The 25,132-nt window shown below is 32.5% G+C and overlaps 1 protein-coding gene across 5 annotated transcripts in view; it reads left to right on the plus strand.

Moving 5' to 3' along the window:
- The first annotated feature begins 1,244 nt into the window (after positions 1-1,244).
- Positions 1,245-25,132, plus strand: part of LOC128179683 (potassium voltage-gated channel subfamily KQT member 1-like) — a 47,755-nt gene continuing 23,867 nt past the window's right edge. For 3 of the 5 annotated variants that reach the window (XM_052847197.1, XM_052847223.1, XM_052847231.1), the window contains exons 1-3: positions 1,245-1,388; positions 2,198-2,314; positions 14,729-15,214. In XM_052847197.1, the coding sequence (XP_052703157.1) occupies positions 14,790-15,214 (425 nt within the window). In that variant the 5' untranslated portion in view covers positions 1,245-1,388; positions 2,198-2,314; positions 14,729-14,789. Of the gene's footprint in view, positions 1,389-1,969; positions 1,988-2,197; positions 2,315-10,307; positions 10,327-14,728; positions 15,215-25,132 lie in introns of those variants that run through there. The other 2 variants (XM_052847206.1, XM_052847215.1) reach the window with 2 other exon arrangements.

A 25,132-nucleotide genomic window follows, 5' to 3' on the forward strand; every position in this document is an offset into this window, starting at 1 on the left:
TGTAGGATCGTAAAAAATATATGATGTATTATTTGCTACAAGAGATTTTCAAAGCGGAAATAATACCGGATGCAAAAATTTTAAAAAAGCTGCTAATTGTCTCATTTCGCAAAAGGATGACTGCACTTAGCGCTGGGTTTTGGGTCTTTTTCAGTTGCTTCTGTTGCTTTTATTTCTTTACCTAATATCATTTTTGTTTATTTCATTAAAGAGTCTTGTCAATCTCAAACATAAATTAAGATTTTAGACTGTGATACAGTAAACTTATTCGTATTTCCCCTGACAACTTTCGAAAAAAAGAGAATTTTCGCTTATATGCACATTGATCGAACAAAAGACTGATACTAATATGCATGAGAGGTGGTGTTGACATCAGTAGTATTATGCATGACTCTCACAGTACATTATATTATTGTAAAGGATTGACATATCTATGTAAAGTCGCTTCTTTTCAAGATATGTACATGTAGTTTAAGATAATAGCTAACGTGAACAGTTATAAATTTTGTTTATTTTATGTAATCAGAATGAGGTTTTGGTTACGTGGTCTGAGACCAAGAGCGGATTGATTGAACTACACCATTATTCTTAAGTTTGATCCTCTGTCCATTGGAAGCTCAAATACAACCCAATGACGCGGTGAAGAGTTCGATATCTTAAATCCCAAGTGTCATTACGATAAATATCCCTTACTTGGTGTACATGGTTGCTAGGTGGCGACACCAGTGTGAACTAGCTCAACGGGACATTCAACAAAATACTTGAAATCTTTTTTTTTTTTGTATGTTCATGCAGTGTGCGAATTCATATTTAACTGAGCATGCGTGCCGGATGCTTTACCTCCAACGAATTTTCGACCAGTGCTTTGCTAAATGTTAACCCTGTTGTGACTTTACTCTGCACCTCAATATACATATATGTCTGACATATTTCCGAAGGTTTGTAGAGATTACAAATAAAACCTAACTGATTATCTCTGGTGAGAAAATCAGATCTTCTCACAATGTGTCATTCACTCAAAACGCCATTCCATCATTCATCAATAAAGCGAGAAGTGTCCGTTCCATTTAATATATTAATCAAAAGAATCTCTGTATAGAAAAAAATAATGATCAGAATTTTATTCTGCTAATGGACTATGGTAGTTACTTTGAAAGTTTTGAATTTGCGTATCCCTTTTATATTCCGTAAGCCAGGCGCAGCACTCGATCTATTAAGAGTTCAATATGAATGTAGCTTACCTATATCGAGAAGGAAATCAAACGCTCATGAGAGGCTGCTGCAGCAGATAGACAGATAGGCTGCATGATGAGAACGGAAGATCAATCCCACGAAACGTATCTCTGTTCATGATAGCGGACTGCGATTTGTATCAATAAATATACAAGGTATGTACTTCGATCTTAGCTTGCCTTCATTTTCCCCCGTCTCCTGTTAGCAGGCAAGAACTGATCATAGTAAAACTATGAACTAAGATATTTTATTGTTCTGTCCCTATTTTTCAAAAGATCAAACCATTTTATTGAACATTCTTGTATGCATATTTGAAATATAAAAATGTAAACCATATTATATCGAGGTACATGTATTTGTTGCGATGTATTTTGAACAATATATTGAATATTCGAAGGTAATACTCCTTCTCGTTGCGTTTTTTTTTAAAAGGAAAATATTGTTATGATGGCACAAACAAGAAAGTTGTAGTGGAATCGTGCAAATTTAATACTATGCAATTACTGTCGGTGCTAGGTAATTCCTATATAATCCCCAATACAAACCAATTATATTGCGAACCCTGGTAAAGCCATACGTGTACAAGTCTCCCAATGTTGTTGAACCCAGAAGCAACAGAAATATTAGGAAATATCGAGGAGATGCTTTCATATTAAATGCTGGCTTTTTGCGGCAGAAGATAATGATTTGCAGTCAATATATGAATGCTCCGTTGATGCCTTTCATCATTAAGTCAAGAAATAAGATTTTTGAGGTAAATGTCAAGGAATGATTTGGGCGCTAGTTGATTTGAGGGGGAAATTCAATTACACAACAATACAAGCAGTAAATAAGGCAGTTGGCTTTTGTCAATTACCACAACTTAGTTCTTTATTTTTTTTTACGAATTCTTCTCACGCAACCAAGCTTTACACTGAGGAAAATGAAAATCAGGAAAATTTGGTGTTTTTATTCTCATTTTTAGAAGCTGCACATGACGAAAGGACAAAGAGTAGAAATTCGGAATCTCGTTAATTTTTCGGAGTGCATGTGCAGGGATATTTTTCAAATAGTGGGGGAAACATATTTGGAAGGATCGTAGGTATGTATCTGTAATAATTTTGTCAACTTTGATGTAAAAATAGTGCATTATTGTGTACATGACGACTTTATAAAAAATAGAAATAAGGTGTGAATTTATTGATAACTGGGTAAAATATGTAATTTTACCAACTATCTGTCCTTTTGACGAATTTAATATTCTTATTTTGTGAAGGTATACCAGTATACATGTGTAAATATGCATACTTGTTTACGTGTAATTTCTATGCATTTTGTTGTGTATAGATATATATCATTTTTTTTACTTGACATGAAATGCGTTTTAAATGACAAGCCTCTTCTATAAGCTAGAAAAACATATTACGTGATAACTTTTCTCCGATTGGAGACAGGATGTCGGGACACGGACGAACAAACCCTCAAGATAAAAAAACAAACAGTTGAATATAATACAACCAGACAATGTTGTACTAAGCGGAGAGACACATTATTCCCGGAGACAGATTTTGAGATTTTTCTCTGTTTATTGATGTGATAGTGTCTGTCTGCGAAGCAACAAGCGGGATGAAAAGAAATGCAGTGGGGAGTTGTGTGAGATTGAAGAAATGGAAGGGGGAGGGGCTGGATAATACGGTCAATCCGATTACACCTTGGAACCCTAAGAGGGTTTTCAAGTGCTCTGATTTCGCTTCATGCAATATTATTTTTTTTCCAAATGCGAAAAGCGGAACATGTCACTTATAATTTAGAAAAAAAGGTATATAATGTATATAATGTAATTAGTCAGATTTGAAAAAGGATCCTTCGTTTAAGACTAAGCGTAAATTGTTCTCGCCCACCGTTCCCTATGTAACGCTTACTTAATTGCTATTGACTTGCAACATGTAGTTGAAAATCTAAATTGCCATCACTATATCCAGCGAAAATTTGTTCCGTTCAATGATCGTAAGTAATTATTACGGCAAATTGCTACTCAATTTCAAAATTCGCGTGTGCGTAGAGCGAAATTAATCACCCAAAATCCTACCAATAGCCCCCTGGAGTATGAATTATTGCTCCTAAATTTCCTTCTTGGTAGCTTTTTGCTTTTGTGAAAGATTAGGTGTTGTCTTTTGATTCATTTTAAAGCCACTGAGGAGATTAGTTTTCGCTATTTTCTTTCATAAATGGAAAATTCTTGCTAAAAGAATATTAAACGTCATAAGTAAAATTCGATCTATTAGTTTTTTACCACCAACTTTTCACTGTAGTTATGATTGACACGAATGAATGATTTTACTGTAAACGCATATTACTATATGAACAGGTTAATTTTGAATATGTCTATTTTTTAAATATTGAAGTTTAAATATTATAGTTCTTAAAAGTTGAACATAAGTGTTTTTAAGTAAGCACATGTGCAAATATGCATTGTTTATGTAAGTTTTTACTGTAAAATCTAGTATTGCCAATAATTTTTATGCAATAATAATTCTATTTCCCCCCCCCCCCCCCTTTTTTTCGTCTTTCAACGTATGTTTTGTATTATATGCATTATTGTTTATTGGATTTTTCTCAGCGCTGTAAATTATGCAGTTAAGAGAATAAAGAAATTGTCAAATTGTCAAACGGCAATTAACTATAGAATAGACATTAGTCATCCCTAATGCAAATGCCAGTTCAAATTCTGTAATTGCTCTCCATTAGTAAACCGAGCACATTGAAATTCACAAATTTTAAAAATCCCATGCAAATACATACGTCAGAAACATGAAGTAGTTTATGTCTGCAAATTAGGAATCGAAATTAGTTATATAAACCAAACCTTTATTTTCTTTATTTGCAACCTAGCCTTTTAAAATTGATCGCATATTAGGGAAATTAACATAATTAAAGCATATTGTACGCTCATTTTTTTTTCATATCTATGTGGAAATATTAATTTTGTTTCTAACAAATACCAAAGGATTTGACTTAATAATAAATCTTGAATAAGCTTTTATACATCAAGCAACTTCTTCTTTCACTTAATCATGTTTGAGAAGACAATATTGCCATCTTTTCATACTTTTTCATCACTATTACCGAAGCAGCTCGCTATCGTATTATCGATACCACTGGGTATACCCCTTTCACCCCTCGTTCTTTTGAACCAGCAGATACAATGATAACTGTGTAAAATATTGAACACCGTTGTCTGCGGTAGCAGTGATGATAGTCAGACTCAGTGCTCTGTTTTCTATGTCTGATCTTGATTTGATTTACATTTCTCTGAGGGAAAAAAAAGAGATTTCTATGATATTCTTAAACATATTGATTATAATCCAGGGGAGAATCACTGAAAATCTCTCACTCATGCAAAACGTAATTTGTGCATTAAGGATTGTGAATTGTCACATGACGGAACCAGTAATAAAGGAGATAATGCCTAGTTTCAGGAGCTTTGTTTTCTTTGAAACCACCGACTCTGCTGATAATTTACATGCCTTCCTATTCATTTCCTTTCCTGTTATTTGCTTAAATTAACATTAGAACTTTATTTTTCATCCGGACACCGGATGAAAACTTCTTGCTTCAAAACAGCGTGAAAAACGAAATATACATTTCCTTATAAATGATTATCTTTCATTGAAATATGACAAATATAGTGACCTGTACCACGTGATAAAGAAAACCATAATAACTACAGTAGCGGGCAAAACTAGCAAGGTGTCAATTAAAAGTAAAATCATTATTTCACAGATCTTAATTAAATGAAAACATTGAAATGATGTAATAAACATGTTTTTAAAACAACATACAGATATGTATATTTTATTTTTTATTGTCAGGAATAAACTGACATAGCCTTTATTCTCTTGTCTTCTATATAATACCTCTGATAATCGGTTTTAGAAGATGTGTAAATGTCAGAACCATAACTCATGGATGATTAACAAACGATTCACATTTTTTTTAATTTTCCACACTTTAATCTGTAAAATTCACACTTGAATCTGTAAAATTCACACTTTAATCTGTAAATTTCATATTTTAAAGTGTAAAATTCACACTTTAATCTGTAAAATTCACACTTTAATCTGTAAAATTCACACTTTTATCTGTAAATTTTACTCTTTAATCTGTAAAATCGACACTTTAAAGTATAAAACTCACACTTTCATCTGTAAAATTCACACTTTGAAGTGTAAAATTCACACTTTGAAGTGTAAAATTCACACTTTAATCTGTAAAATTCAGACTTTAATCTTAATATTTACACTTTAATCTGTAAAATTTACAATTTAATCTGTAAAATGTACACTTAAAAGTGTGACTTTAAAGTGAAAATTCACACTTTAATCTGTAAAATTCACATTTTAAAGTGTAAAATTCACACTTTAATCTGTAAAATTCACACTTTAATCTGTAAAATGTTCACTTTAAAGTGTAAAATTCAGACTTTAATCTGTAAAATTCACACTTTAATCTGTAAATTTTACACTTTAATCTGTAAACTTCACACTTTAAAGTGTAAAAGATACTTTAATCTGTAAAATTCACACTTTAAAGTGTAAAATTCACACTTTAATCTGTAAATTTTCACTATAATCTGTAAAATATACATTTTAATCTGTAAAATCTACACTTAAAAGTGTAAAATTTACACTTTCTTGTAAAATTTGCTCATATATACACATACATTGGAGAGCATTTCCGATGGTTTGATCGAAGCATTATGGACTGAAATATTTTAATTAGTGAATATTTCAAACTTTGTCTTAAATACAGTGACATCATTACACAGTGATATTTAAAAGAAAAAAAATACCGTGGGTTTTTCAAATAGTGGTTTTATGCCTCGGCTTATTTCCACACATTTTTTGATGATGTTACAATAAAAATAACAAACAGTGTTGAATTACTGATCATTCAAAGAATATACATTATGTATCATTCCGGTCTAAACCTCGATTAGTTTAAGTACGTTCAGTACTTTGAGTTGTGTACGTACTACAAAAACTTGATTAAATAAAATTGTACTGTATACAAATGAATAAAATTGATGCTTTAAACTAGTAAAAGTTGACGTCTTATATACATTTAACAGGCTTGAAGACTGTGTATTTGCATAAAAGTGAACAAAAAAGTCAAAACCCCAAATTACAGAAAATTCTACATTTTATGTTGCGGCCGCCATATAATTATGTGGTGGCCGGCTGGCCGCCAAATAAATAAGTGGCGGTCGCTATGACGACTGCTACTTATTTATCTGGCGGCCGCCAAATATAGTTATGTAGCGTTCTCCAGACAAGCGCTCACCTTATTTTTTGGCGGCCGTCAGATAATTAACTTGTTGCGACCGCCAGTTATAATGTGGCGGCCGCATGATGAAATATATTTTCCACCTGTGACTTTCCGGCTTCCATAATTTACGCCCTTCTTAACATATATTTAATATCTCTGAAAGTCTCATAGTTTAATCTAAAAACGTTCAGTAGAAAACTCTTAAAAATCAGTTTTAAAAAATGAAAATTAGACGCGTTTGACGAACGAATGTCATCTTCTAAACATTGCAAATTATAGCTATTTTCGTTCTCTATCAATGCCGCGAAGAAAAACAAAGAAATACCTTAATAAAATGCATGACGATTCATAACATATATTGAAATTCAGAAGTAAATATGTTCAAAACAGGGTGATTTAAGTTTTTAGTCCATTAAATTATCACTTTTTCAGATTTTGTGAAAATCTGATTGAAAGAGATGAGGGAAATGGCTTTCATTATAAAAAAAAGCCCTTCTCGTTGAACATTTTTTTGCCATGTGACACCGATACATTTTGTTTAAGAGAATTAAATCATAACTGTTTCACTTTTTGGAAAATTGAATACTGTTAATGAGAACTCATTTGTCAATTGCAATTTTTATTATTCAAGCAAGATCAAAGAAATTCCGGACAGTAATTAAAACAGCCATGTGGTGTTTATACAGTATTTTACAGACAAATGTTTGATTTTTACAGATTAAAGTGTAAAATTTACAGATTAAAGTGTGAATTTTACACTTTAAACTGTAAATTTTACATATTAAAGTGTGAATCTTAGAGATTAAAGTGTAAATTTTACAGATTAAAGTGTAAAATTTACATATTAAAGTGTGAATTTTACACTTTAAACTGTAAATTTTACATATTAAATTGTGAATCTTACAGATTAAAGTGTAAATTTTACAGATTAAAGTGTAAAATTTACAGATTAAAGTGTGAATTGTACACTTTAAACTGTAAATTTAACGGATTAAAGTGTGAATTTTACACTTTAAACTGTAAATTTTACATATTAAATTGTGAATCTTACAGATTAAAGTATAAAATTTACAGATTAAAGTGTAAATTTTACACTTTAAAGTGTGAATTTTATACTTGAAAGTGTGAATTTTACAGATTAAAGTGTGAATTTTACACTCTCAAGTGTAAAATTTACAGATTAAAGTGTGAATTTTACACTTTAAAGTGTGAATTTTACAGATAAAAGTGTAAAATTTACAGATTAAAGTGTGAATTTTACATATTTAAGTTTGAATTCTATAAATTAAAGTGTGAATTTTACACTTTAAAGTGTGAATTTTACACTTTAAAGTGTGAATTTTACCGATTAAAGTGTAAAATTTACAGATTTAAGTGTGAATTTTACACTTTTAAAGTATGAATTTTACAGATTAAAATGTAAAATTTACAGATTAAAGTGTGGAAAATAAAAAAAATGTGAAGTGCACATGTGGCACTTATACGCTTCTGTATCTGTCAGCGTGAAAAGACAAAGGGTTATAACAATTTTTCGCGTATGTGCAGTATTAAGAAAACCACAAAAGTCCTTCATTATTGTGTTGTAGGGTCATAGTTTTAAATTTGCGCTGAAATTTGATCGGCATAAATATGTAGGTTCACATACAATTTGCAATAAAATTGCAAGCAAGGATATCAATATAATGATAATTTATTAGAGTAAGCAAAAGTCAGTAAAGAGCTCGAGTGTCCGTATCGTTAGAGGGCATAATTTCAATATATCAATGTTTACCTTTATCAAATCAAGGAGTCGCCAATTTATGAATTCATCGATAAGAGGAAGGTACAATACAAACTAAAAAAGTATATTTTGCAAACTTACTAAATCAAACATTCCAAACTTAAATTTTAACATACAAACTTAAATTATATGTAATACAAATGTAAAATTTACAATACAAATTGAAAATAATTCCATACAAATGGAAATTTTACAATACAAATGAAACTTTTTACGATACAAATGAACAATGAAGCACTTTAAATGAAGAAGTATCGAGATGACGTCATCAGCTTTAAAGAAATCGCAAGAACAATGGCAAAATAATGTTGAGGTTCGCATCATGTTCAATAAGCAGTGCAGCACCTTTAAGCTGTAGATTTAAAACTAAGTCAAGTTTAGTTGTTCATATTCCAAACTGATGTTTTATTTGTTTAGTTATACTTTACAGCAATCAAGTTCACGCATAATTGTTAGCTTTGAAACTTAAGATATAAGGAAAACACTGGTGGGACGGTCACAATTATCACAGGATTCTGTTAAGTTCGGTTCTTTTATTTTTTTATCAAAATACAAGCCACCATATATTGGCTTTTTGAAAATACGTTAAAATTTGAGGTACCAGTTTGCTATTGAATATTCATCATTATTGCAGACACTATTTCCTAAGGAGAATATACCACAACTTCTCTGAACAAAACAAAATGTCTAGGGTCACTTGCTTTAAGAAAAAAAATAACAAAAACAAAATGATATACAATGCCATAACTTGGTCATTTTTTGAACTTGTAGATGAATAAATGGGGGCAGATGGTGCTTGTTTTGAGTTAACACAAGAGAGATAACTTGTTTTCTCGTAATACGTCTGGCAATATTTCAGATTGTCATTATGATTTTTTTGTACATATCACTGGCAAATTGTTATGTCTAATGGTAGTGAATATAGGCATTTGGTAATGGCAATAATATGTTCCTAGGAAAAAATAGCTTTGTTTTATGTTTTTCTTCATTTAATTGTAGTTTAAATTTCAAAAGCATTTGGAATTTGACAGGAAAGCGTTCAGTGAAGTGGACTAATTAATGCAAGTAAACTCTTTCAAATGGTTTGCATGTTTGCAATAATACTAGTCCAGAAAACTCACGGTTACTATTTTGTCTGTCCAATTGTTGAACTAATTATCTACTGACATGTTGAAACAATGTACGATATACTTACCGACAATTTAATTATTGTGAAATTTGCTTTAAACGCGCTTCTATAATGATTAACTATATTGATATCGTGTATACAGAATTTCCTGGCTAAATTATCAATTGAACTTTAAATGTTAATGCTGATTGATAATTATCGGCAACATGTGTGGGAATTGTTATAAACAAATTATCTCAAGAATTTTAGGTACATTTTGATATCGATTTTTTTTAAAGATGTCAATTCAAATACTTGGATGCTTTTGCGTCATTGGATAGCCGTTACGTCGATATAGAGGTCACTTAAGAAAGTTGCCATCGCCTATTGGCATCTTAGACCTATTAGTTACGATATTTGCAAAGCAGCAACCCCATTACATATTGATCAGTCTTGGACCATTCATCAATGCATTTCCTGGTTTCTTCAGAACACATAATTATTAACGTGATATCTTTTACCTGTATATGACTTATGCTAATAACGTAGTCTCTAGCTTACTTCTATCACACTTTTCCTGTTCTTGCACCATTTGGGATTACTCGTATTCTCTTGTCCGTAACAGACTTATAATAGCATCAGACAGACTTCATGTATATGGATTAATGAATATCATATACCTTCGTATACACACAATATAGATAGCCTTCCCATTGATGCCTCACAAAGATCAGACGGATAATTTCTATTGTTTCCCGTGACGTTGCAATGTCAACCTCCGTCCATGTAAATTGATGTCAATGACGTAGATATATATACGCACTGTCATAGTAAACACTTGTTCTTCTTCTGGTGTTCGATCGTAGATCAGCATTCGGTTATTTACATGTGTTTGTCGGTGAGTACTCAAATATACTATCACAAATACAGATAATTTATAAATAATTTGACAAACAAGTTTGAATTCTTTGTCTATCTTTCAGATTATTTCAAACTTTGCAATGTTACAAAATTTCATTTTATAAAGTTATGATTTTACTTAGCTGGAATCTTTCAGCATACTCGAAAACTACGTGGACTTACTCTTGAAGTCAGACTTTGTCTTTTACATCAGTAACTGAAGCTATACATGTTCCAGGATTTTTTTCTTTCTGGAAAAAAATCAGACTAACGTAGCATTTTCTTGGACAAACTTAAATAGGAAAAGGGGCGAACTTTCTTGCAGTGATTTGCAGCAATGGTCGCACTTTTTAAAAATATGAATTTATGCCAATTGCTTCGTACATGTACACTGCTATATTGATTAAAAATATGTGTGAAAGTGATTCTAGACGGTGTTTGATTTTTATGTATATTATTCGAAAGATGGGCGCTAAAGTTAGCAACATAATCTAATTGCATTTTTTATTTTACGTACGGGTAACTAGCGTCGTTGTCTATTTTTCATATATAAATTCTATGATTATTCATTAGAATGACATTGTGCATTATAAACATTGTACTTTGTACTGTAAACAAAAATAAACATTAAACTAAACTGCACCTGGCTCATTAAACCTGTACATGTGTAAGTCACTTTTTTCATTAAATTATATAATTTTTTACACATGCAGACGATGTTTTCTATTGTTAAAGGCTGTATGCTCAAATTTGGCTCATTTTATCTGGGAATCTTGATTTAACACTTTGAAGAAATAAACGGTGTCGTTATTATTTGGGTGATCATTATATGTATAATCTATAGTACATGTACGTGTACTTGACCAAATATACCGATCCATGGAAACTCGAGAAATGTTTAGAATTTATGTGCTGAGTGTAAAAGAAATGTTTCTGTAATGAATTACACTTTTGTAATATAATGATGTGTCAATATTCATTGGGGAAAATGATACAATCATGATTTCCAAGGAGATTCGTGTAAATGTATCACGAATTGAATACCCCGAACTTGGTAAATTAACCAATATTTTGTAGTCCCTTATCATTTAACTACCCGTATATATATATTTATATGTCATTCATAAATAAGGATGTAATAAAACGTTTAGCACACGTACCCATCGCTTTTTTACTCATGGCGCATCTCAATTACTGGTCAAACTATGTATTCCGGTACATAGATGGATAACGTTCTCATACTATCGAAAAAAGATTAATCAAGCCAGAGGGGCTTATAGGCATTGCATATAGAAATCTACTACGAGCTGGAAGTCGGTGTTATCTGAATGAAATTGTATCAGTAATTTATAGAACATGGAGAGAGAGAGAGAGAGAGAGAGAGAGAGAGAGAGAGAGAGAGAGAGAGAGAGAGAGATGCTTGAGCCACGGCTGCCAGTGTGCTAAATTGTGGCGATCGAACACCAGCGTTGTCTTTGACTTTTGGTCAGCCCCTGTTGTAGCCAGTAGCCCAGATCCAGCTAGAATATGTGGAGGCTATATAGAAAATCATAATACGTTAGTAAGAACAGACCTCATGAGATTTCTTTATATAACGATAAATCTTAATCAGAGAGTGTAAATTAATATTTTTCATAGTTATTGTCAGATATTGTTTAATAATATATTCTTCCAAACTTTTTTATATAAACAGTATTTGGAAATATACCTTCAAACAACTGCATAGTATGTTATAAATCTTGACTTTTGAACCTGTTTGTCCCTTTTTCTAATAATTGCATTCTTTCTTTTAAAGAAGTACATATGTATAAACAAAGTGCCTATTAAGCAAATACACGTGAGAAAAGTTGGTTATTAATAGAAAACAAGACCCTTTCAACATCGACATATCATTAAGATTTCCTTTAACATTCTTGCTTCTCTTCTCATATAACAAAATGAAATTGGCATCATTTAAACGACCATCTTTCTGATTTGTGAAATTTGTTTCAAGATCATCAATGTTTTCTTCAAATTTGAAAAATGCTGTTCTTTTGCGAAGTATTTTTTTTTTCGGGGGGAGGGGGATTATTTGATATTTATGTTTTATTTGATAATTTCTTTATAAGTAAATTGCATGTACAAGGAAACGAATTTTGATTTGAGATTTGAATCATACAAATGGAACAGCTATTGATTCGTGATTATTTCCCTTACTCCTTGTGACAAGCAGCATCGGAGAAAAATCTGTTACGAAATCCGATACTCATTTTTCTTCCATAACTAAAAAAGACTCCATTGCTATAAAGAATACAAGAATAAACTAAATCAATTTCTCATTGATATCTCTTGTCCTGTAGTTGACATTTGGATCTTTTTGATCAAACATTTTGTTGGTTTCAATCCGATTTCTCGTGTAACTGCAATGGATAGGGCTTATTTTGGTAAGAAAGAAAGTGACATTTTCCAGATATTCGATTTTCCAAAGCATTTTAGCCAACAGATTGTTTCATTAATTTCAGGAAAGAAAAACGTTACAGTGACAGACAATATCATGTAACTAATGGACTAATGGAAATTAGTAAACTAAAATTCTCAAGTAAATCGTTTTTACTGTTACATCAGTGGTCTATAATCATTTAATTTCGACATGTACTGGTTTTTGATAAACAAGAATGCCTAAATACAGAAAAGCGGGTTTGAAATAGCAACGTTAAACGAGAATAAAAACTTATCTTTTTAACGATTTTTTCCTTTTTTTCTACACTATTATATATATTCTAGATAAGATAAATTTTCGAACATGTGAGCAACATTATTTAAAATTTAGAGAAATCAAACTAAAACTAACACTAACGTAAATTCACCAACTGAATGACGCTGTTCATATTGCGAAAATGTGCAACTGAAGTTTCTCTCTCTCCCTTCCTCTCATTCATTCATTCATTCATTCTCTCTGTCTCTGATTCTCTCTGTTTCTGTCTCTCTGACTCTCTCTCTGTCTGTCTCTCTCTCTCTCTGTCTTTCTCTCTCTCTCTGTGTTTCGGTCTCTGTCTCTGTCTGTCTGTCTGTCTGTCTCTCTCTGATGATAAAGAAAAGCTCTTAAAGGTCAAGGTCAAGGTTCATGTTTCTCTCTCTCTCTCTCTCTCTCTCTCTCTCTCTCTCTCTCTCTCTCTCTCTCTCTCTCTCTCTCTCTCTCTCTCTCTCTCTCTCTCTCTCTCTCTCTCTCTCTCTCTCTCTCTCTCTCTCTCTCTCTCTCTCTCTGTGTGAGAGATGATACAGAAAAGCTCTTAAAGGTCAACGGTCTTTGATGAATAACAAGCAGAATAATTTGCCTAATGCAAGATAACGACGCTACTCGTCTTTGAACGATTGATCTCGATTTAATAATAATTCTGAGATTCTGATGCGAATAAAAACAAAAATTAAGCTCACCGTTTATGCTATTAGATTCTTTTTACGATTAAATGATTTGAAATTTCATCCGATCGGGTAAGTTGCCAGTGTAGAAAATCAACGAGTCTCGATTTTTTGCCACACTTCAAAGCGCATTCCGTTAAATTGTTGCGATTCTTCCCCTGACACGATTAAATTTCCGTTGATTTTTCTCTTGTACACTCTACAAATTGGATGTCGACAATGCTTTACTTATTTTTGCTCCTCTTCAATTTGGTCTGACGTCAAGGTGACTAAGTTTGTTGCGAGTTTTCTGAAGATCTATCAAACTACATGTGTAGAAGATAGCATATTATTTTGATGCCAACATCTTCCAATTATTATATAGTATATATCGGCTCCTCTCATTTTCAGAAAACATTACATGCAATCTTAACACCGGTAATAATGAAGTTGATGATAATTAAAATTGATTTCGAACAAAAATTTAAAAAAAAACTTTTAAAAAAGGAAGACAAATATTTCTACATGTTTTGTAACAATCATTATGGTTCACAAGAAGTTTAAAAGTAATGCGAGTTTAAATAGAGTATTATGAATTACCCCCCCCCCCCCCCAACCTGTAGACACGATCTTTTTATTCAGATCTTAGCATTGCTTTGCATGTTATGCGTTTGTAGTTTACAACCAGAGTTTTTATCGCATTGCCTCAATTCCCTAAAGCATTATTGCACTACTTGATGGTTATGCACTTTTGATCCATTCCTTCTGTTTTAACTTTCGATATTCTTCATATACTTTAAAAAAAGAAATATGTTCGCCAAGACTGAAAATAGCAATTTAATTACATGTAATTATGAATAACAAATTAAAGCAATTTTGACATTTCCAACAGTTACTTCGTTTCCCTCAGTTTAGCTGTTAATTGAATGATAAACTCCTGACTCTCCCCTTATTTTTCCATCTCCATTTCTACAGGTAAATTGTTTGGTTTATCTCACTTGTTTTATTTATTCTTTCTACAGCCGCCTGTATTAAAGGTAGACGATTGAACTCGCCGACCACCAGCATCTGCGAGAAGTGATAATGAGTAGAAAATCGAACGTCAAGCTGACTATCAGCGTAGCAGGCGGAGGAGGTCCGAGTAGCATCTACCGCGATCCGAGCTATCTAGACTGGGTACCAAACAGCCCGAGTGAGTCCGACTCTCCCTCGCCATCTCCAAAAGGAGGGGGGAAAAAGTTCTTACGAGTTGGATTTATGGATATGGAAGAGAGTAGTGACAATAATTACAACAAAACAAAGAGTGATGTGGAAAGTGATATAAACCGACTGTCAGGCAAAGGATCCAGGAGTAAAAGATTTGTAGAACCAAGGATGTCGTTGTTAGGGAAACCGTTAAATTATCGTCAACACAGAAAAGATGCACGGATGCGGAGATTGCAAGCAAAAATTTACAATTTCTTGGAAAGACCAAAACAGTTTTTATCTGTTTTGTATCATATACTTATGTAAGTAATTTCTATTTACAAATATTTGTTGTTCGAATTTGCTTTTTTTAAAAATTCGTTTCTAAAATTTAAGGATTTGCTATAGAATCACAAGGGAACGATTTTGCTACAGACTAACAACAATATTAATGGGATAAACAACTTGCAGTAATCAATTTAAAATTAACTTACTAAATAAATGAAAAAAATAAATTATGCAATCAACTTTTATCGTTACTAAAGATGCTTTCCCTGTGATTTGTGATGTTCTTTGTAAATTCACCAAGATTTCCCTATCCAGTTAAGATTTTGTTTAAAATGAGGGATTTAAAAAAAAAGACATGTGTAGTATCAAAGCAGGCGCATCCACTTGTCTGTAATAGCGGTTGTTCTTATATTGAACGTATAGACGTACGCTAGACACATCTGTGATATTTTCTCGTTATTTGAATTCATGTGCAGCAGACTCGTGAAAAAAAATCTCAATATTCTCATCATGATTGTGACAAAACCGATATTCTACACAAAGCAAATTGCTGTTAATATTTGATGACGCGAATAATGGTTATTCCTCAAACATTAGTATGTATACAAAGAATCGGTAGTGGTTTTTGAAATTGCAATCCGAAACTATGACGATTATACCTCAACGTAAGAAGGTGTCCTGTAATTAAGGTGCCTGCACGTAAAATTGCATGCAAAAATGCACGAAATATACAGATGTACAGTTTTGCAGACAAAATTTGCAACAGTCTAATTTTCACGAAAGCTCTGTTATCGGATTGGATATACCAAGAGATATATACAATCTGCAAATGGCTATGTGGCACTCGCATTCAATTACTTCAGTAGCATCAAACTTATAAGTCCTGATTAATTTGATATGAAAGACTGAAACCCGTTTGATCCAAAGCAGACGACCATTGCCGTTCGTACTTAGCTGGTCTATGACAAGGGAATCAAAATGTCCAAGAAATTCAGTTTCAAGTCCTATCAAACAAAGGCATCCGATACCATCTTTAATTCCCATTGGGTGGAAGAAAAAGGTCTGTCTCCTCTGGGAAATATTTTTGATTAGGTGAAAATTATGTCAAGTACATAATGTACTCTATGCTAAACTGCTTGCTTTTTAAAAAATTTCTTTTGCATTTGCTGTTGTTTGAAATACGGAAATAGACAACCGCTTACACTCGCAATGCTTAAAGTAAGATTTGGTGTGAGATTAATTGTTTTCGAACTGTTTCCTGCAATGTCAACAGTTTCTCTTTTGAAAATGTTGATTCAAAACAACTGGTGTTCACTTGGTAAGACTCTTATTGCACAATCTGGATGGCGCTGGGAAACAAATTGTCTTCTTTCCAGTATGTCCGTCATTTCTTGCACAGATTGTCGAAGCAAATGTCAGAACTTGACTGCGTTTTTATTGTGCGACTGTCAATTTTTTAAAAAAAATACACCTCTATTGTTAAGATTTTACGTCATTGTTTTAATGCACAAAAAAATATGTAAAAGGAAACGATGATCTGTAACGTGGTATAAAAGAAATTACACTGTCTATCTAAATAAAGCCAGGTCCTCAAATATTGATCAAAGAAGCTTGGTTTTTTAGATTTGCAAGGTGAAAAACATATAATGAAACTAGGATGGTAACAGATTGAGAGCCTCTTCACATTTCATTGATATATGTTATCAAATCGCGGTAGATGAATGATGTCTATGCATGTATGCTAGTATAAAAGCTTTGAAATTTAAAATTTCCTTGGTAGTAAAAAACGTCGACATTAAAGCTTTTTATATCGGTTTTAGAATATTTTTTTTTACATTGTAAAACATGTTTAATGTGAGTAACTTTGTTTTCAATGGGGATTTCTCAATTTTAAAGAAAACAAATTAATAGAAAAAAATATAATATTTCATAACAACTATATGTCTATATTTGTTGTGAACATGTAAAAAGGGTTCAAATTCTTTGTACTTGCTTTATGTTAAGATTTGATAATGATTGATTGATTAATTGATGTTTAAAGTTACATCGATAAAACTGGATTTAAATCTCTCTTGGTGTCGTTGTTAAGCCAAATCAAAGGTAAAACTTAAGAGTTGACATTTTGGTCAGAACCTTTTACAACACACGTGGACTTGGACTGTATCTTACCAAGTCAATACAATGCAATTTACACAAGATATCACTCACACAAACAAGTATTTGGTCCGGGTATAATCACGATGAAAGCCTGTACATGCATTTATTATCACCTAATTTTCTTCAAATTTGTCCCCGTCCTTGATAATTAAGTACTTTCTGCATCAATTCGCTCGATGCAGAATTCGCGAAAACCAATATAAACTCGATGTTCAATGGGAGACGAAAGATGGGGATATTTCTTCTTATGGAAAGACTTATTAATTTAATAAAACCATACAAAGATCTCTCCAACTTCCAATCTATCTTGTACGATCGCAGGAGAATGACAAAGATTCACCTTTTGACCTCAGTGGTCATCGCTTGTCAACAATCGTTTTATGTCGGAAAATTACCGAGATTCAATTGTCTATGTTCTCCTATTTAGATTTACTCCCAGGAGAATATTTCTTGTCTTTCTGCTGCTGTACGGTATGAATGGATTTGAGCATCTAAGCAAATTTGATAATTGGGAAAAGACTAGCACCGAATGCAATTATCACTGTAATATTGGGCAATAACAAGACGGAATCGATCATCTCTTTTACTCAAGGTTAGCTATTGACGAGCACTGGTCAGCATTATGCCACGTCATCAACAGATTCTTAAAATTCTATGCTTCTTTCTTATAAGCATTTCTTAGAACATAACACTTTCTGGCATTCCGCCCATTCTTTCACTGATTTCCGGTTCAGCGCCACCTATGTGTAGTTTATCTATGGTAGGGGAAATCCGGGTAAATCCGGACAACGGGTAATTCTGGACAGGTCCAAAGTTTGCGTACAATGGTGACTTCTAATCCTTTAGCTAATTCGGTCTTTCTTGCGTCTCTCAAAATCTACCTAATAGCGTAACGTTAACGAAATGTTTATATTAACTTTTTTGTTCTGACAGTATTGGGGTTTTATAAACTTATACAAGAAGAATGTGATTATAGTTGATTAATGCAAATTATTGAGCGAATCACTACTTAGTGAATTTCATTATGGTAAACAATTCCTAACTCAATGTTTATATCTGCATCCGAGATACTTCAGTGTGTGTTGATTTGATAATTGCATATGCAAGATTATCTCAATGTGCGAATGTTTTCCAAGAGCCATATTCTTCAAACATCAAAGAATGAGAGTTCTGGATGCAAAAAGTATGCTTGGCTTTGAATAAATATCATTTCATTCGATTAGTGCTGGAATCTTCGTGTAACTTTTGGATTCCTTCTCCATTAAAATTCTTCAAAATATGATACCGTGGTTTGTTTACTATTTGTTGGCATGAGTTTTCGCGGATTTGGTAACAATTATTACAGTTTCAAAGAAAGGTCGCGGCAATTCTTCTTTCAATACAACACTAGTTTGTTATTAGATATTGGACCTCAATAAACATAATTTTGTTGATATACTGAAAAGCATATTCCAATAACAATTTATATTCAACAGATGTTGATGAACAACAGTACTGTAGTTCCTTTAAAAAAAATCCATACCTGAATATTTACACTTGTTAAATTTAAAAAAAAACATTGTGAAAGCCAGTTTCAATTGAAATTAAAGATGTTAGGGGAATTATTAGCAAAAATTATTCAGTTAAAAAGGGTCTTTCAAGTAAAATGTACTTCGGTACTAGTAAAGAGGCCGATGTTATTAGAATTATAATTCTCTAACAAGATAAAGTACATAAAAAAACCCTAACTTGTGCAACAACAACAACTAAGCCGTCGAGATTTGCTTTAAAGAATCTTGTCTTTCATTGACAATTAAGCTGTATAACCATTTGATATCTTGGATAACATCAAGTGAGAGCCCGTGATCAACAGTAAGTTTATGGATAACCACAAGTCTCTCCCCCTATTGATTAAGTTGCGAGTATTTTGTTAATAATTAATACTTTGGTTTCACTTTATCTCCTTTCATATCTATCATTTCTCAATATATTTGATCTTAGTAATCGCGCAAGATATTCAAATCTGTAATTTCAAGTATCTACGGGCTCTCACTCGAGAAAGTAGAGATCCCATTAAACGCAGCTTTCTAGCTACAGTATACATGAAGGGGATTACTTATAGAGATATATCATTATGCAATAACCTATCATTTTTCTCAGTCGTGGTTTTGTAGGGTTCGTATAGTACATGATCTTAAGAATCTATCATTTTTTGGTGCATATTTTTAAGCGATATATATAATGACTGCATCATATCCAGAATCACGCTATTTCTCTGGGTTTTCCCCCCTCTTTAGCCATACCATTCAAGTATCAATATACGACCCCGGCATCAGTCATCTTTGTGTAGAAATCAATGTAGATTGCTGTTTTCTCTACGAGATATGCGAGTTTGATTTCATACGAAGGATTCTCTGGGGTTAGGTTTTTTGTGGTGTGTTTTTCGAAATCGCCAAAATTTTATTCAATTTTAAATAAAGCACACATAAATTTGTAAGATTTAAGCTCAGTGTATGGTGGCAGAGTAATGACATCCCTTATTGGATAATTTTGTTTACTTGTCAGATGTTATTAAAACAACATGTCAGATATTAATTTAAACTTATTAGATCAAAACAATTTGGACGTGCACAAGTTTTTGTTTAAAATTTAAGTCATGTTAATAAGTGAAAAGTCGACATATAGATCTTACAGTCGACATACTAGTAATCATAATGATAATTATGTTAAAATGATAATCTGACATGTTGTGGCAGAAATATGCAAAAATTAGAAATGAAACCATTACTTTGCGAAATTATATCATTTTTGCTTTGGTACTAGTCTATACCTTCATGTAGCTACTCAAGCGATATACCGAGTTTGTGTTATATAGAATGCAAGTACATGTATGGTGGATGCCAGCATTACAAAAAAAACAACTTTTACAATATTTCACAAAAAAACGTTTTAAAAAACTTTGTAAGGTAAAAACTTTAAAATCACAAGGGGGATTCGAACTTATGACTAAAAGATTCGTAGTGAACCCTCCTATAACACACTGCGCTACGCTATAAGGTGCTAATTATGGGAACGAAACTATTTATAAAATTAAACTTGATTGTATTGTTTATTTCGATAAACAGTACGTCATAACATAGTGGTATCCCATACCACATTTTAAAAATATTTGTTATTGTACGTAAGCCATCGGGTTATCGCCATAATGTTTCATAAATAGAAGAGCCAAGGCACCTTTTCTCCATATTTGGTCATGTCATGCAGTATGCGTATTGAATTCAACAAGTTCTTAGCGGATCAATTTAATAGGGCATGTCCTTTTATTTATTGTACATAAACATGCAATATGATTTTATGCTGATATATCTCATACTCTAGCTGAATGTCAACATATCCTGTGCTGTATAATTAATATACAGAATCAGCTATTAACACTGACATATAGGTAGCTATGTCTGACATTTTACTATCTATATATACCCTGGCATCTCATTAATTATTCACGGACGCTGATATATCACTGGCTTTACCCATTGACATTTTCACCAATCACGGAGCAGGGTACGTGTAATTACGTCATTGGACGCATGGCTAATTTTGGCAATGCTTGTGGCCTAGTTTCCGAATTCAACGTATAATATAAAATAGACGGTGCTTGGGGTCTCCAACGACTTTTTTTAATTTTTTTTTATCTCACCTTGGATGTGATATCATAATGCTACATATAGCTAGTGTTACATTATACTGTATTATTTACTACAGGCAGATATATTGCTAGACAACTACTTATACCGTAGATATACCCATATTGCTAGTTCTGGTACTAAAGCTGAATAAGGTTGAATCACTAGCTCAATGCTGGCATATAACCAGTTCTAGTGCTATTGCTAAATATGGGTGAACCACTTGCGTAATGCCGATATTTTACGAGTTAAAGTACTAAAGATAAATGTTGTTGAACAACTACCTTTATGCTGACATATAGCTACATATAGTTCTAGAAATATAGCTACATATCGTGAAACTACGTTCTTTTTGCTGATATATTACTAGATTTAGTATTGTTGCTAAATATTGTTCAAACACATTCTTTGTGCTAATATATTACTGGTTTTAGTATTATAGCTAAATGTCGTTGAATCAAATCTTTACGTTAATATATTTACGTCTACCAAGCATTATTCTCTGTATTTCTTACGGAAACGTATAGTTAATTCATAGCTCTATCTAAACAGCCAGTCTGAAATGTACACGCCCCGTTTATCGCTTGGTTGAAATCTACAGCGGCTGAAACTGACAAGAAACTGACAGGACTGAAATTGACACACCCTGTTTATCGATTGGTCGAAACCTACAGCGACCTAAGAAAAGTTACGGACTGCACGAAATAATCATGTTGAAGTCAGACTTAAAGTCTCACAGAAAACGACTTGGCTGTTTCTTTTAGCTAACGTACTTACGTACATTAACAGTAATTTAGCAGATTTTACTTACTCTTTATAATCAATTTATTAATTAGTTAAAAGAAAGATGTTAATATAACAATGAAATGTTTTTTTGATGATTCATGCGGGTTATGAAGGTAGCGATCATTGCAGAAAAAATTTACATAACCCGCTAAGGCGGGTTATGTATTTTTTCTTTACTTGATAATTGAAATACACTTATGCATTCAGAATACAATTGGTAATCAATTTTCGCGTCTTAACGCATTTGAATGGATTCAAAAATATAGACTGTATGTTGCAGCTTGCACGTGAACTTGTGGTCTGTTATATGCAGAATACAGACTGGTGACTTTTGGTGCAAGCTGTTGAAAATGGTCGTAAAATTTGGATGTAATAAGAATTGTTATCCTTATATCAGAGGTTGAATAAGCTATTATAATAAGATAATAATCAATCATCAATCAATCAAAAGTTTTGCATGGCTCACTTTATATTCATGTATATCTCTGTGGCACTTTTGGGACAACTATGGTAATAGTTCTAAGCGCATCGATCAACCAAGCGGCAGGTGTTGATATATAGCGGGCCAAATCTGATTGCAAGAGATAATTATTGCTTTAGAAAATAAGGTAATCAAAAATGCGTGCTTAATTAGCTACGCCTAACTTAATTATTCATTTTTTAAGTGCTAAGATCTACATATTTCAAGAAAACCTGACCTTAAAACTTTTATGCCTTTTCATTTTGTTAATTGTTCCATCTTTCATGGTTTAAATAATTGTTTTATAGGGAAAAAATACATCACAGAAATGTGTACGGTGAAAGTATTTAAAGGTTGGCCTTCAATTCACGTTAGCACTTGTTTGCTCCTGACTTTTATTCGAAATAAACCAATTCTTAGCCAAAGCCCATCAAATTTTCATTGAATGTCTAATTTGTATCGGGAGCCGAAGTTTTTGCCTTTAATTAAATAATTAGGGTTTCTGTGTTTATTTTGAGATTGGCAGTAAGATTGGATTGTATATGTCTGAGGAAATGGGGTTAGTAGTATTGATTCACCCCCACAAATAAACACTCCATTCCAGTAAGTAGCTCACACGCAGTGACTGAATAGCTTTCATGTACGCAAATCTTAGTGCTCTCTCTCTCTCTCTCTCTCTCTCTCTCTCTCTCTCTCATATTTCAATCTTTAACCAATCTTATTTTTAGAAACATTATGGATTACAGACAACTGCATGATTTTTTGAAGTCTGTTTCACACGATTCAAATATTCATGGCATATTAAATGACAATTTTAAACCAGAAAAAAGGTTAAAAATCCATAAATATGCATTAATGATTATTGACATATTTCGTATAATGTGCCTTACTAAAGATAGTAAAAGTGAGAAACCGCCAAACATCAACTTTTTAATTATAATACAAATAATGTGAAAATAAACAATGAATGAACTATCTAAATGTTTAAACTACATGCATTACAACGAATCAATAATTCAGATTGTTCCAGCAGTTGCAAGAATAGGCAATGTAAAATATAAAAATATAGGTTTTTTGTGCTAATGTTACCCAGAACTCTATTTTTTCTGCAGCCTGCCAACAATCAAGCACACCACTTCATAATGTGATATGTTTTTTAAATGTCTGATGGCATGCCGTTACTAGAAATATAATAGCTCTATTAGGTAATGTGAAATCAAACTAGAAATAGAGACGACTGCAAAATAAATATATTCGATCTCTATGTTAATTTTTGCCTATTGTGTTACCATTTTTACATTATTCAATTTGAATATGAGATTTTATTTTATGACTCTTTTTAATGAAATTAACGAGCTTCCAGCCCACCCACCCCCTTTCATTAATATTTTAAATTTATCGCTCTCACATTCTATCTCCCTCTCTGAATTGAATGTAAAAAAAAATCAGATTCCAATCATCGGTATGGGAAGCCTATTTAATTTAATTTAATTTTCCACTGGGAAAAATCACACTTCAATTAGTCTACGTCATATATATTAAAGTATGAAGAGCTATCAGATACATTTTTTTCTTTGATAAATTACTTCTACTAAAGGGGTCTCACGTGTATTATTTATTAATCGGTCTGTGTAACAGATGATGTAAACTCAATCTCGTTACTGTTCTATTGAATATTTTCATTTATCCATCATGAGAAAATAGAATGGCTTAATGTTAAACTTGTATCGAGCAGTGTTTCTCTTTGTTGTTAACGTTGCAATTGTTTATTTGGGTGGTTCACAAATTAACCATCGTATTCGCCTCAAATTTTTAAACATGATATTTTTGACCACAAACTATCATGAAGGAAAGAAAAAAAATCCAAATGACAGAGCGTTAAAATTTGAACATTTTCATTTATAATTATACAAAGCTCTTCGATCGAAGGTGGTAAATATAGCTTAAAATGGTCACAGCCATCTGTGTAACAAAGCAGTAAAAGGCATCTTTCTTTATGAAAGCGAAACTTCGAATCTCTACAATGTTAATTCTAAATCTTAACGGATTTACACTACATTTTAACATATTATGGAATAGGTCTGGCAATATTTAGTCAGTCCGCGGGCTGACTAATTAAGTTCAATCGCAACTTCTCGAGCCTCGAATGTACTACCTCGAATGTACTACCTAAGCGTCCATGACAACCCCCTTTTTATAAAATTTGATATAAATACAACACATTTTACGATCTGTTGCGATGTCAGCTAGACTTCGTTAAAGTCAATGATATACCCTAAAATGTACCACAAAAGTGACACAAGAGGCTGTCTAGCCGATACTTATTTTAATGGGAAGCGACTCCATTTTGTATGAAACTCTAACATCCGCTGATGTTAATACATTTGAGGTATTTTTCCGAGCCTGCCGGAAAGGCCCGAGATACTGCGATTGTAATTAAGTTACTAGACTGGTCCTCTGACTCTATTTGCTAGCGCTCTCGAGCGCTAGCAACTACGTTAGTCCTTTTCACTGGAATACGCATGCTCGACTCCACAGCAGGGGATTCTGGGAATACTGTACTACTGTAGATAAACTGTACCATTTGAATTTTGTTTTATTATCTTCACGTGAAGTTTTGTGTTTAATCGTTAATGTCAAAAAGTAACAGTAGCTTTTGTCTTATAATGCAAAGTTATTTTCAATATTATAATAAATAACATGTAGTTAGCTTTATCTTAAATTCCTTCAAGCTCGGAAGACAACTTCGGATATATGTTTTCCGAGCTTGCCGGAAAGGCCCGAAAAGATACGATTTCTACAAAATAGTACCAATGGTTCCTGAAAAATTTCACCTCGAAATTGAAATTACAGTAGACCTGTACATAATGATTAAGGCTGGCGTAGTA

Source organism: Crassostrea angulata, chromosome 1 (genome assembly GCF_025612915.1).
Source record: "Crassostrea angulata isolate pt1a10 chromosome 1, ASM2561291v2, whole genome shotgun sequence".
NCBI lineage: Eukaryota > Metazoa > Mollusca > Bivalvia > Ostreida > Ostreidae > Magallana > Magallana angulata.